This window comes from Cornus florida, unplaced genomic scaffold (genome assembly GCF_030987335.1).
Source record: "Cornus florida cultivar Cherokee Brave unplaced genomic scaffold, ASM3098733v1 CherokeeBrave_3.0.0_Hap2_Chr06, whole genome shotgun sequence".
Taxonomy (NCBI): Eukaryota; Viridiplantae; Streptophyta; class Magnoliopsida; order Cornales; family Cornaceae; genus Cornus; species Cornus florida.
Window position 1 is genome coordinate 47,678,150 of NW_026775576.1, and position 13,268 is coordinate 47,691,417.

General features: G+C 35.3%; 1 protein-coding gene across 2 annotated transcripts; it reads left to right on the forward strand.

Annotated features, from left to right (window-relative positions):
* The first annotated feature begins 228 nt into the window (after window positions 1-228).
* Window positions 229-10,649, forward strand: LOC132311442 (ABC transporter G family member 15-like). 2 transcript variants are annotated; one of them, XM_059809346.1, is made up of 9 exons: window positions 229-795; window positions 2,636-2,715; window positions 3,127-3,588; window positions 3,777-3,899; window positions 4,276-4,407; window positions 4,686-4,970; window positions 5,061-5,333; window positions 5,442-5,549; window positions 10,231-10,649. In XM_059809346.1, exons 1-9 carry the CDS (start codon window positions 537-539, stop codon window positions 10,588-10,590), a joined length of 2,082 nt encoding a protein of 693 aa, XP_059665329.1. In that variant the 5' UTR covers window positions 229-536; the 3' UTR covers window positions 10,591-10,649. The 2 variants fall into 2 exon arrangements, with proteins under 2 accessions (XP_059665329.1, XP_059665330.1); XM_059809347.1 differs by lacking the exon at window positions 10,231-10,649 and adding an exon at window positions 6,346-7,216 and having other exon boundaries at window positions 233-795.
* Window positions 10,650-13,268: the final 2,619 nt, after the last annotated feature.

The following is a 13,268-nucleotide window of genomic DNA, read 5'->3' on the forward strand; positions in this document are numbered from 1 at the left end:
TTTAATATTTTAAAATTTAAATAAGATTTAATTTTTCTCAAGAACAATGCTATTTTATTGGATAATTCTTTTTTACATATTTTATTACAACATGTGACTATGCGAGTCTTATCTTGATGTTCTTGTTATATATATATATATATATATATATATATATATATATCGTGTAATAATAATACACCAATGTGGCTAACAAAGCCTAAAAAGCCTGATATGGCCCAGACTCTTAAATGCAACCGGAAACCATTCGGTAGGTAACCGAATTCAATTCTCCCTCTCCTATCTCTATATTTGCCACCCATATGATGAGATTTCATGCAAATCAAAAGCACACCATTAAAACACACACTCTCTCTCTCTCTCTAACAATAAAAAAAAAAAAAAAAATGGTAGGCATTGAAGGTATGGTTGTTTGTTGATACTAGTTATTACATTCAATGAGCAACCATAGTTAAAAAAAAAAAAAAAAACACAAATGAGCTTGCTCTTCATCATCTTCATTTTTGGTTTGAGTGGAAGATTTTGAGCTGGGCGGTATGGAAATAGAGGTTGCAGGTGGTGGCAGTCGTGGTGCTGGGGTGGCGGATCTGGAGAACGGGGCGGTGGTGAACGGCGGAGATGTGGGTGTAGCATACTTGGTGTGGGAAGATCTGACGGTGGTGCTGCCAAATTTTGGGCATGGACCCACCAAGAGGTTGCTTCATGGGCTTACTGGCTATGCTGAGCCTGGTAGAATCATGGCTATCATGGGTCCTTCTGGCTCTGGCAAATCCACCCTTCTTGATTCCCTATCAGGTCTCTCAATCTCTCTCTCTCTATATATACATATACAGTATGTATATTGGTTGTATACATATTTTCTTCTTCTTTTATGGTCCATAATGGTATTGCCGAGTCTCTCAGAACATTTCATCGCACATGTACCAGACAATTTATGGCTCCAAAGAAGCTATCCCCTAGGGGTTGTGTGCCAATAGTGAGTGTTGCAATTTTTTGGTGTACGATGAATGTACAAGACAAATTCAAATGTGTTTTTTCTTGGGTTTTTATCTTAATTTTGGAAATTGGAATAGCATGTCCTTGTTTCCAAATGGCCCTATTATTATTATTATTATGTTGGGAATTAGAATAGCATGTCCTTGTGTCCAAATGGCCCCATTATTATTATTTTAGGAATCTCTCCACCCTTTTCTAGGGTTATGATGATAAGGAAAAGCATCTTTGGGAAGATTCTGTAATTATTTTTCTGTTTCCACACACTGTTTGGCTTTACTAGGAAAATTTTCATTTTCTCTGAGAAAATGTCAATATAATGATTATATTGTCAACTACTAGGAATTTCTTTCCTTTCCTTTCCCATGTTTTTGTTTGTGTGTGACAATTGATAAACCAAAATGATTCAATTAAACCAGCTTAAGTTATCCTAAAAACCTTCTTGGTCTACCAAATCCTGAATGAATGCATTAATTGGGTGGATGAGTTGTTAGTTAGAGGACAGCTAAGCAAGTAAAAGTAAAAAGCTGACTGTCGATCATTTATGGCCCAAGCATTATCTGCCCACCCTATTTACTCTATGGTCTGTAAAGCCAATCTGTCAGGACTTTCTACCTCACAAATGTGGAGCGGCTGTGCAGATCTAAAAGCCCATATGAATGGTTATGTCCCTGTTGAGTTTAAGCATGTGTAGGGATGGCAATTTCGGGAGTATTTTGTTATTCAAACACAATCCATGTCAATAACTTTTGATATGAACACGATGTGTCAATAACTTTTGACACGAATACGATTTGATTATTAAACATATTACATTAACTTGTTTAATTTTAAATGGGTCATGTAACTGTTAATTAATTTAAGTATATACAATGACAAAATTGAGACAATAGAAAACAAAATTCATGAAAATGAGAATAATATGGATAATACATTTACAAAAAAATATAAAAAAAATAAAAAATGAAGCCAGATACAATACTCATAATGAATTTATATTGATATAATAGAAAAATCTATAATAGTTGGATTAAAATACGTTATGGGTTAATCAGGTTGGCCTGGCACGAGTGATAAAACGCTCTAATCGGGTTAAATAGGTTGATTTCCAAAACACGAACACGATTAATTAAATGGGTTGACACGATTATGACATGAACAAGATTAAGATCAACCCAAACTCATTAATTCAATGTCGTGTTCGAGTTGTGTTGACGAATCATGTTAAATCTTGCCACCTCTACATATCACTATGTCAGTATCATTTCTGGCCATTGGGAAGAAAAAAGAGATGGTGCTTTGGTACCAATATTTTTTTAATAGTAGGAAGGTGACCTTCAAATTGACATTAGTTTGGACTATGAACATATATTTTAGCCAAAAGTACGGAAAAAGGTAGAAATTAATCATGCTATAATTTGCAGCACTTGGGTCCTCATTGAGATGGTTCTGAATTCAAACTTGAAGACTCTTTTTGGTGGCTAATTATATTCAAATTAATGTGCTCTACCTCAGATAGTGAGTTTAGTGAAGTTGTTTACTTATGTTGGGTTCAAATTGCTCTCTTGAGTTTGTGTTTTGTGTGTATGTGTGTGGCTGCACATTTTTCTTTTACATCAAATAATGCTTGAGCTTGCCACAGGTAGGCTGTCCCAAAATGTTGTCATGACAGGCGATATTCTTCTTAATGGAAAGAAGAGGAGACTAGAATATGGTGTTGTGGTAAGTAATTTTTCATCCCCATAAATGTTTCATTTAAAAGGAAAATCAAGGTGTCTAGAATTTCAAATTCATGTGGAAGTTAGGAAGTTCGGTTTTTGTACACGCCACTGTAAAAGTTTGTCCTGAGAGCTTCAATGAATAAGAAAAGACCAAATGTTATTCTGAATTTGTTACCACTTATGCTGCATTTGGAATCAAATTCAAGAAAATTAATCATACATCTTTTTTAAATAAAAAAATGGTATGGAAAGCACTTTACACACACAATGTTTAACATGACTTCCCATCTAATTTTGAAAATTAGAAAATTTTATAGTTGCTTGATTTTTATTTTTATTTTTAAAGAAGTAATGGTATGGAACCTTTTCTTTTCTAATTCTGGTTTTCTTTTCCTTCTGTTGAAAATTTCAGGCTTATGTGACTCAAGAGGATGTATTGTTGGGAACACTCACAGTTAGAGAAACCATCACATACTCAGCCCATTTGAGGCTTCCAACTACCATGAGTAAGGAAGAGGTAAATGATATCATAGAGGCAACAATTATGGAAATGGGACTTCATGACTGTGCTGATCGGCTGATCGGGAACTGGCACATACGAGGTGTGAGTGGAGGGGAGAAAAAGAGACTAAGCATAGCACTTGAAATCCTTACATGTCCGCGTCTCTTGTTTCTTGATGAGCCCACTAGTGGCCTTGACAGTGCCGCGGCCTTCTTTGTTATCCATACTCTTAAAAATCTTGCTCGCGATGGAAGAACAGTCATCTCTTCAATTCATCAGCCTAGTAGCGAAGTTTTTGCACTGTTTGATGACCTGTTTCTATTATCAGGAGGTGAAACTGTATACTTTGGAAAAGCGAATAAGGCTGTAAAGGTATGGAAGAAGAAACATCTATCCTATAAACATGGTCAAAATTTAAAATGCCACTATCAAATTCTTGTCATGGTCAATATTTTGTTGTAATCTCGTTGACAAATTTATAAATGGTGAATTTCCTAACATTTTGTTGGTATTGCTATAATCTAATGTGTCTTTATTTTTCTATATATATATTTTTCCAGTTCTTCTCTGAAGCAGGATTTCCATGTCCAAGCAGAAGAAATCCTTCGGATCATTTTCTACGTTGTGTTAATTCAGACTTTGACATTGTAGAAGCCACACTAAAAGGATCACAAAGAATTCGTGTACGTATGCCCTAGCTTTTGTATTGTCTTCTTTATTTACTAGTATTGTTTAACAAATCTATCAGCTGGTGTGTTAATGATGCCTTATAATTTACTACCTTGAGTTTGATGCCAAACAAGGTATAACAAATCATATTTGCTCTTGATTGTTACCAAACAACTGCTAACACAATTTCTAAAAATAATTGGAAGAACAAACATTTCAGAATAAATAAGCCATAGATAATACATTATAGGATTTCATTTCTAAATGAATATATGGTAACAGATGTATAAAGATCCATTCATTTTCTACCTTGCAGATCTTGAATATACTGCATCTCCATTCAGAAATATATGTTGGATATTTCTTATTATCCGCGTTTGTTAACTACAGGAAACAGAAAAACCATCAGATCCTTTGATGAATTTGCCGACATGGGAGATCAAAACAATGCTTATGGAGAAATACAAGCGCTCAGAGTATGCGGCAAAGGCTAGAGCTAGGATCCAGCAGATCTCTAACATTGTAAGAGCATTTCAAACTTTAAGATTAACAAATTCAATTGGTTATTGTCATCATAGGTTCTTCTTTGTGTGTGTGTGTGTTTTTTAAAAGTGACAATATCTAGGAAGAAAGAACAATAATGTAATCAAATATGGGCCAAAGCCAGTGTGGCCAAGGGAGGATTAACAGGAAATTTTGCCTTGGGCCAAAAAGAAAAGGGAAAGAAATAGAATCTGATATTGCAGAGTGTAAATTCAAACAATTCATGAACCAAGTTCATCTGTTCATCATTATTGCAGCGAGGACTCGAAATTGAAAGAAAAAGGGGGAGCCAAGCAGAATGGTGGAAACAACTTTTGACATTGACGAGGAGATCTTTTGTGAACATGTCTAGAGATGTGGGATATTACTGGCTACGTATAATCATCTACATAATCGTATCTATTTGTGTTGGTACTATTTATTTCGATGTTGGTACTAGCTATACTGCAATCTTAGCTCGGGGAGCTTGTGGTGGGTTTATATCAGGATTTATGACATTCATGTCCATCGGAGGCTTCCCATCTTTCATTGAAGAAATGAAGGTAACGGTTGTCATGTTTGCAGAAGAATTGGTGTAGAAACATTATACTGGTGGTTTTAAGCGTTTTGATGTTTCATTTTCTTTGAAACAGGTTTTTAAACGAGAGAGGCTCAACGGACACTACGGAGTTGCAGTGTTCATTCTATCGAATTTCCTCTCTTCCTTCCCATTTTTGGTTGCGATTGCAATCTGTACCGGAACCATTACTTATTACATGGTGAAGTTCCGGCCGGGGTTTTCTCACTATGTGTACTTCTGTCTTAATCTCTTTAGTTGCATTGCTGTTGTAGAGAGCTGCATGATGATTGTAGCTTCATTGGTTCCCAACTTCTTGATGGGAATCATAACTGGGGCTGGAATTATTGTAAGAAACCTACTTAAACCTTTCTCGAAATTTTTTTTTTGTCATCTCCATCATTAGTTCATTTCCACCATCATCCTTGTCATGATGATTAATTGCCTATTTATGCAGGGAATCATGATGATGACTGCCGGGTTCTTCCGTTTGCTGCCTGATCTTCCCAAGCCAGTTTGGCGCTACCCGATTTCTTATATCAGTTATGGCGCGTGGGCATTACAGGTATTATTTTTTTTTTTGGGATATCATGTTTTTCAATCAGTTTCACAAAAATCAAAATTGGATCAGTGGATTTTTAGACCTTTTAGTTGTGAGATGAAATACATCAATGTTTTCTATAATTGCAACACAAAATATGATCCAATTCTGTAAGATACACACCTTCATATATGGCATTTTGGCATAGCATTGGGACAGAACACAAAATATGATAGTAAGCTATCTTTTATTGACGTCTAAATGATCATCTCAATAATGTTCTTGGCTAGACTTGAACCCTCCACCTCTCTCGTTTTAAAAGAATAGGAGACACCGCTAGGCTATAGACCTTGGTTTATATGTCGTCTTATAGATGACAAGTTTGTATCTAGAATGTTTGCCGTCTCCATTGTGTGAATGAGTTGCCACTAAGGTACTTTCCCATGGTGTGGAACTCGTGTGTGTGAGTGTGTGGTTTATTAGGGGGTCCTTTTTGGGAGGGGAGGTAGGTGCATATTGAGAGTTATATAACCTTTTATCGATCTTTCCATCAAATTCACATTTTGTCAAGTCTATGCTGGGTTAAATTGATATTCCCATATATATAGATTTATATTCATTTTTTGTTTTTCTTTCTAATTTATTTTTTCGTCTCATTCCGTAACAATCTCCACAACCAAAAAATTATTTTATAAATGGCATAAATGTTTAAATGCCCACATACTAGGCAAGTTCTAGTGTGTCATAGTAGTAACTAGAAAGACTAATTGGATGGAATGAATTGAATTCATCATCACTGTAATATTAATGGGTAATGCAGGGTGCATACAAGAATGATCTGATCGGGCTTGAGTTTGACCCCATGTACCCCGGTGACCCAAAATTGAAGGGTGAGGATGTCATCAAGAACTTGTTTGGGATACCGTTGGATCATTCCAAGTGGTGGGATTTATTTGCTCTATTCGTCATCCTCGTATCTTATAGACTTGTCTTCTTCATTATTCTCAAGTTTAAGGAGAGAGCTTCACCACTGTTTCGGTACTTTTATACCAAGAGAACTCTTCATCATCTCAACAAGAGGCCTTCAATCAAGGCGAAGTCGCCTTTTTCTTCAAAGAGGCATCATGCTCTCCATTCATTGTCTTCTCAAGAGGGTCTTAGCTCTCCAATCCCCTAGAAGCCACGGTTTTTATCGTATAGTCCCAAATGTTGATTGATTTTAGTAGTTCATGATAAGATCGCCGTCTTTTATTCATTGCTTCGAGTTGGTTCAGTGTTATCGGTATGACCTTTGATAGAGCGGAATGAAAGAATATGGTTCATGTAGCGGACTTCAAGTAGTTCAGAAAAGACTTTGTTTGATGTTATTAGTTGGTGCCGTGTTATCGGTCTCATTTTCGCTTTCGGGATGCAATAGCAAGTGTTGAATAGAATGACGAAATGGTAACCAGAGTGGCACATAGCCATGCTGTTATGGGGAAAGATGGATACTGTACAGACTTTCTCTGAGGGTGGTAGCATTCATGTGGTATCTTATGTGGGACACTAATAGCTTGTATAATTGGTTACATAATCTTAAAGATGTTACTTAATTCTTCTTGTTATTCTCAATGGGGAATATGATAGTAAGCTATAATTCTCAATACTGTTACTATTATGTTAATTTAATTTAATTATTATTATTATTATTATATTTTGCCTAACAAATAAATTTCATAATGTTCTTGGAGAGACTTGAACCCTCGGCCTCTTGTTTTAAAAGAAGAGCAGGTACCACTAGGCTACGGCCTCTTGTTTTAAAAGAAGAGCAGGTACCACTAGGCTACGGATCTTAGTTTAGTTTATGTGTGTCTTATAGATGAAAGTTTGTTGGTTACGTAGCGCGTAGGATAATAAAAATAAAATAATAGCGGAAGTAATTTTTAATTTAACAAAAATAATTTTTATGAGCTTCTTAAATCGTCTCAATGCTTTAATGAATCATGGTTAATCCTTAATTACTGAAGAAGGTTTGATGAACATACCTTGAAAAATTGCCTACCACCGATAATCAATTGATTGCTAGATTAAAGTCCACAGTCCTTGATCTCCAACGGCCCGTGGTACCTTCCATATCTTCACTCCTATCTTCGGTTTGGAAATCGATAAGCAGTGAGAAGTGTGGGCTTCAAATCTCCCTTTGAATGTGTGTAGAGAATTTGATATGTAAATAATATCTCTCTCTTTCAATTGATTCATCTCCTCAACTGAATTTACAATATGATGTATCTCTCTCTTAGAATGAATGGAATAATACCAACACCTCCTTTTATATAGGGAAAATGATAATTTTGACGACATATATCTAACGACTTAAAACCGACACAAGTAAAAAAAGCTTACCACGTAATAACAACAAAATGTTCTCTCTTGCTCGCACACTCTCCTCTGCAAATCATTGGCGGCAACGAGGACCTGGTGATAGAGATCCATTGGTCTTGCTGGCGAAATTGTTCCAAAATATCATAGATATATCCCAATTTATCTCATTGAAAAAATATATAGGGCTGAAAATTCACGTTCTGAAGCAATTAGGGCTATAAAGCTAAACTGAAAATAATTTCACCATCATCTATTCCTTCTTCACATTCTTTATCTTCTCCACCTTATCGGAGATTAGTTTCAGTCCCAGATTTGGCTTTGCCTTCGTCGTCTCCATCTCCACTGCACGTACCGGTGATCTCTCCCGCGAGTACTCAATATTTTCTTTAACACCATTGTCTCGCCCCAATCCTCGCCGTTGAATTCGACACCAGCCAAAGCCCAAACAATCACATCAAAATCAACTAGAACAACATCGAATCGAAGGCGATTCCTAGATTGAATTTGGGTAATACATGTCTGGAATGAATTTGAGATCATTGATCATATGTATTTTTTTGATTTCTACACAGTATTAGCTATTTGAGTGGTATAGAGAATTGTTTAATTTTAGTTTAGTTTTATGCATAGAAAAAAATATATATATTTAAAGTACCAAGTCTTGGGGATGTTGAATCGACTTGATGAATATCAAGGCAGGATTAGAGTTTGCTATGAATCAAAGAGAGATGATGCATGATTGCTTTGGTGGAGAGATGAATAAAAAATAAATTAATTAAAGTAGATATGTACGCTACTTGTGAACAGCTGGCCCACACAATGATATACACGTTGGAGTCGTATTTTGTCGGTTTTTTAATAGTCGGGAGAAATAGCACTACTCTTAAAAAGAAATAATTGCACTCAAGGATAGGAATAATTACTATTAATTACAATTCAGTCCCAATAGTTACTTAATACCATAAATCAACCCTTCCATGATAACTAATTATTTAGATAAATATCACCATCAATCCAACGTACTTATTTGGATAAGTATCACCATCAATCCAATATACTAATTAATCCATGTTTGGTCACCTAAATTTATCCGTATGTATACATATATTTTTAATAAATTAATATTAAATATATCTGGCCACACTTCTGTAATCAAATCGACCTAGCCAAAGTACTTTACCACGTGGATTCCATTTTGATAAAATATGTTCTGTAGCGAATATATTAATTATTTACCCAAAATACTTAAGTTGTCCAACTCGAAGGGTACTTCAAGTATTTCAAAGTAAATAATTAATATAACCCAAGTCGGTATAGTTGTTAGAATTAAGAGTCAACTTATATAAGTAATAGATAAAGAAAATTACTTATGATGGTGCAGGTAATTTTTTACTTATCGTCGATCCGTTCAGCCATGACAAATACGCCTACACATATGGTTCTGGATCACCCCATCCAGACGACTGAGATAAGCCACTCCACTTAGTATTTCTACCGAGTTAGAAACTAACATTATACTCACGAAATAGAATGCCCAATTATATTCCTTAGAATATGACATTAATAATTACGAATACCGATGAATCTATATCTCTCGTGCACGTGCCTTTATCTCCTGTGCACATAAATTCATCATATCATAATTAATTGATAATTAAGATCAAAAAGTCCTTAATTTAACCGATACACTATCATCAATATTATAAACGAAGATAAATAAATCAAAATTTATAATTAATAAATGTCAATAATGATTTTGAAGAATATACCATCCCTAACAAAAAGTTTGTATTTAGAATGTTTGTCCTCTCCATTGTGGGAATGAGTTACCACTAAGGTAGTTTCCCATGGTGTCCAACTCTTGCGTGTGTGTCTATGGTTTATTAGGGTGTCCCTTTTGGGAGGAGAGGTAGGGCATATTTACAGTTATAACCTTCTATTGATCTTTCCAGCAAAATCACATTTTGTCAAGTCCATGCTGGGTTAAATTGATATTCCCATGTTCATGCATGCCAAATTTCTAGTTGAATTGATCCTTCCAATTGAAACTGCAAGACTGAAATTTATTCAATGTCTTCGAGTTACTTTCTTTATCCTATCAATTTTCTATTTGTTTGCATGACAATTGACAAGCATAGTAAAAATATCTTGTCCAATTTATGTTTGATCAATAAGACATGACTGCTAAAAGTTATTGAGAGGTGTATGATGATCCTGGAAACCATAAATCTATATGTAGATACATATATCCAATTTTGTGGTCTTAATTATTATTATTTTTTTTCATGTGACTTTGATAACAATCTTCACAACCAAAATTTGTCATATTAATGGGGTAATGCAGGGTGGATACAAGAATGATCTGATCGGGCTCGAGTTCGACCCTATGAACCCCGGTGACCCGAAATTGAAGGGTGTGGATGTCATCAAAAACATGTATGGGATGCCGGTGGATCATTCCAAGTGGTGGGATTTAGTTGCTGTACTCGCCATCCTCGTATCTTACAGACTTATCTTCTTCATTATTCTCAAGTTTAAGGAGAGAGCTTCGTCGCTGTTTCGGTCCCTGTATACCAAGAGAACTCTTCACCATCTCAACAAGAGGCCTTCAATCAAGGCCAAGTCACCTTTTTCTTCAAAGAGGCATCATGCTGCTCTCCATTCTTTGTCTTCTCAAGAGGGTCTTAGCTCTCCAATCCCCTAAAATGTTGATTGATTTTTTTTAGTTCATGATAAGATCACCGTCTTTTTTTTTTTTTTTTTCATTGCTCTGAGTTGGTTCAGTGTCATCAGTATGGCCTTTGATAGAGCGGAATGAAATAATAGGGTTCATGTAGCTAACCTTGAGTAGTTCGGAAAAGACTTTGTTTAATGTTGTTAGTTGGTGCAGTGTCATCAGTCTCATTCCTCACTTTCAGTATGCAAGTGTTGAATAGAACGATGAATGGTAACCACAGTGGCACATAGCCCCTGCTTCTCTTGGAGTGGTGGCATTCATGTAATGTCATTCTGTATGTGTTTATTATTGAGGTCTGCTCAATAGAGAACACGGGTGACATTGAGTGACATTGTTCTGAGTGCGAGATACACACCATGACTAGTGAACTAATTAAGATTTTGAATAGGCACTGTAAACTCTTTTCTTTGGGGCAAGAATAAGTCCTTTTCAGCTGGTCGTTGACTGAACCGACAACTCATGTGAAGAGGTGAAACTCACATATTGTGAGGTTCACGGACCCATGTGAGTAGTCAGTTGATGTAACGTAATTCTTTCGATAATAATCTTCACGTATCTCTCTCCACCCTCATATCATTAATACTAACCTCCTTCCACGCAACCTCATAACTACAACATCAAGCTTAGGTTTAATTTATTCTCTTTTATATGATGATCAATCTGGTTTGAATTAGGACTCCTGAACCCTATGTTAGATTTTCTATATTTTGCTTTACATTGGTTTACGCCTACATCCACAAAAAAAAAAAAATAATAATAATAAATAAATAAATAATATTTAAAAAAATCACTTAAGTGAAAGGATTAAATTGATATTTATAAGATCACTTTTGGTAATAACACAACTTTTGATAATAACATGTATATCTTCTATAGCCAAACAAATAGATAATTTATCTTTTGATAGTAACAGCATTTTTGGAGCACCACAGATGTCAATTCCCAAAACAACTTTTTCATACATTAAAAAGTATATTGATTTGAAAGCCTCAGCTAATAGCAATTCATGTTTTTCTGTATCCATATTAAAGGAAGAGAGAGAGAGTTTATTAAAGTGTTATTATGATTATTATATGATTTCGTGATAATGTGGTTCGATCAATCACTTAACTTGTCAACTAAGGGCAGTTAGTGATTGGCCGAAATTAATGATCTCCAGATTATATAATACTTTAAAATAAATTATACTGATTTTTTTTGAAAATTTGACAAATTATACATAGATAGATCATTCAGTGTTTATTATTTTGATCTTACCTGAGATTTGAGACATGTGCTCAACGACACCTCTAGCGTTTTGTGTTTTTTTTTTTGTCAGATAGAATTTGTTGACGAAATTTTATAAAATGACAATTCTGCTCTTCTCTTGTCTAAAATGTAATATAATATATTATTATAAAATAAGGATATTGCTAACTTTTCACACTCAAAGTCATTTTCCTGTCACAGACAAACGGTTTTAGGGGAAGTCAAAGTAATAATCACCGAACAGTCTATTTATGTATAATTTGTCCAAAACTCAAGAGAGATCAATGTAATATTCCAAATAATTTATCAACAACACATGGTAATACAGAAGCTGCTCCTCTATCTTGAACAGCATTCAAGCTTACTGGTCAAACGTTTCATCTTCTTAAAGAGGTTATAAAGTGGTGGATGTCATTCTTATATTCTGGTCCCGACTTGATTTGAAGTTTTTACCGGAACCAGAATTGCTAGGACTCAAGATCTGTAAGCCTAAAGAGGAGGGAGGCCAGGTTTGGGTTGCTCGGTTTGGATTAAGTTTAAGCTGAGATCAATCTTGACAGGAGAATGAAGTTATTTCCGTGCTTAGGGTTATTCATCAGCCCAACCGAGCTCGTTCAAGAGGGTCTTAGCTCTCCAATCCCCTAAAATGTTGATTGATTTTAATAGTTCATGATAAGATCACCGTCTTTTATTCATTACTCCGAGTTGGTTCAGCGTTATCGATAGGGCCTTTGTAGCCGATCTCAAGTAGTTCGGGAAAGACTTTGTTTAATGTTGTTATTAGTTGGTTTATCCGTCTCATTTCTCACTTCCAGTATAAGTGTTGAATAGAATGACGATTGGTAACCACAGTGGCACATAGGTGGGAGCGGTGGCATTCATGTAGTATCTTTTTGTATGTGTTTATTATAGGGAGGTCTGCTCAATAATAAACACTAGTGACATTATTTCTGAGAGCAAGATACACGTGTATCTCGAAACTATTTCATAACGTGTATCACTACTCGTTTCAGTTATAAGAGCAAGATACACGCGTATCTCGAAACTATTTCATAATGTGTATCACTACTCATTTCAGTTATAAATTCCTTTCATGACCATGACTAGTGGACCAATTAAGATTTTGATAAGCACTAGAAGGTCTTTGCTTTTGGGCAAGGATAAGTCATTTTTAGTTGGTGACTAAACCAGCTACTCAGGAAATAGCGGAACTCACATAGTGTGAGGTCCACATACCTATGTGAGTAGTCAGTCGATGTAATAGAACTCTTTCGATGATTATCTTCACGCGTCTCTCTTCACCCTCATATCATTAAGACTAACATCCTTTCATGCAACTCCATAAATATGAGAAAATATTAAATATCCGGGGATATGATATCCTAGGACAGTGGAAC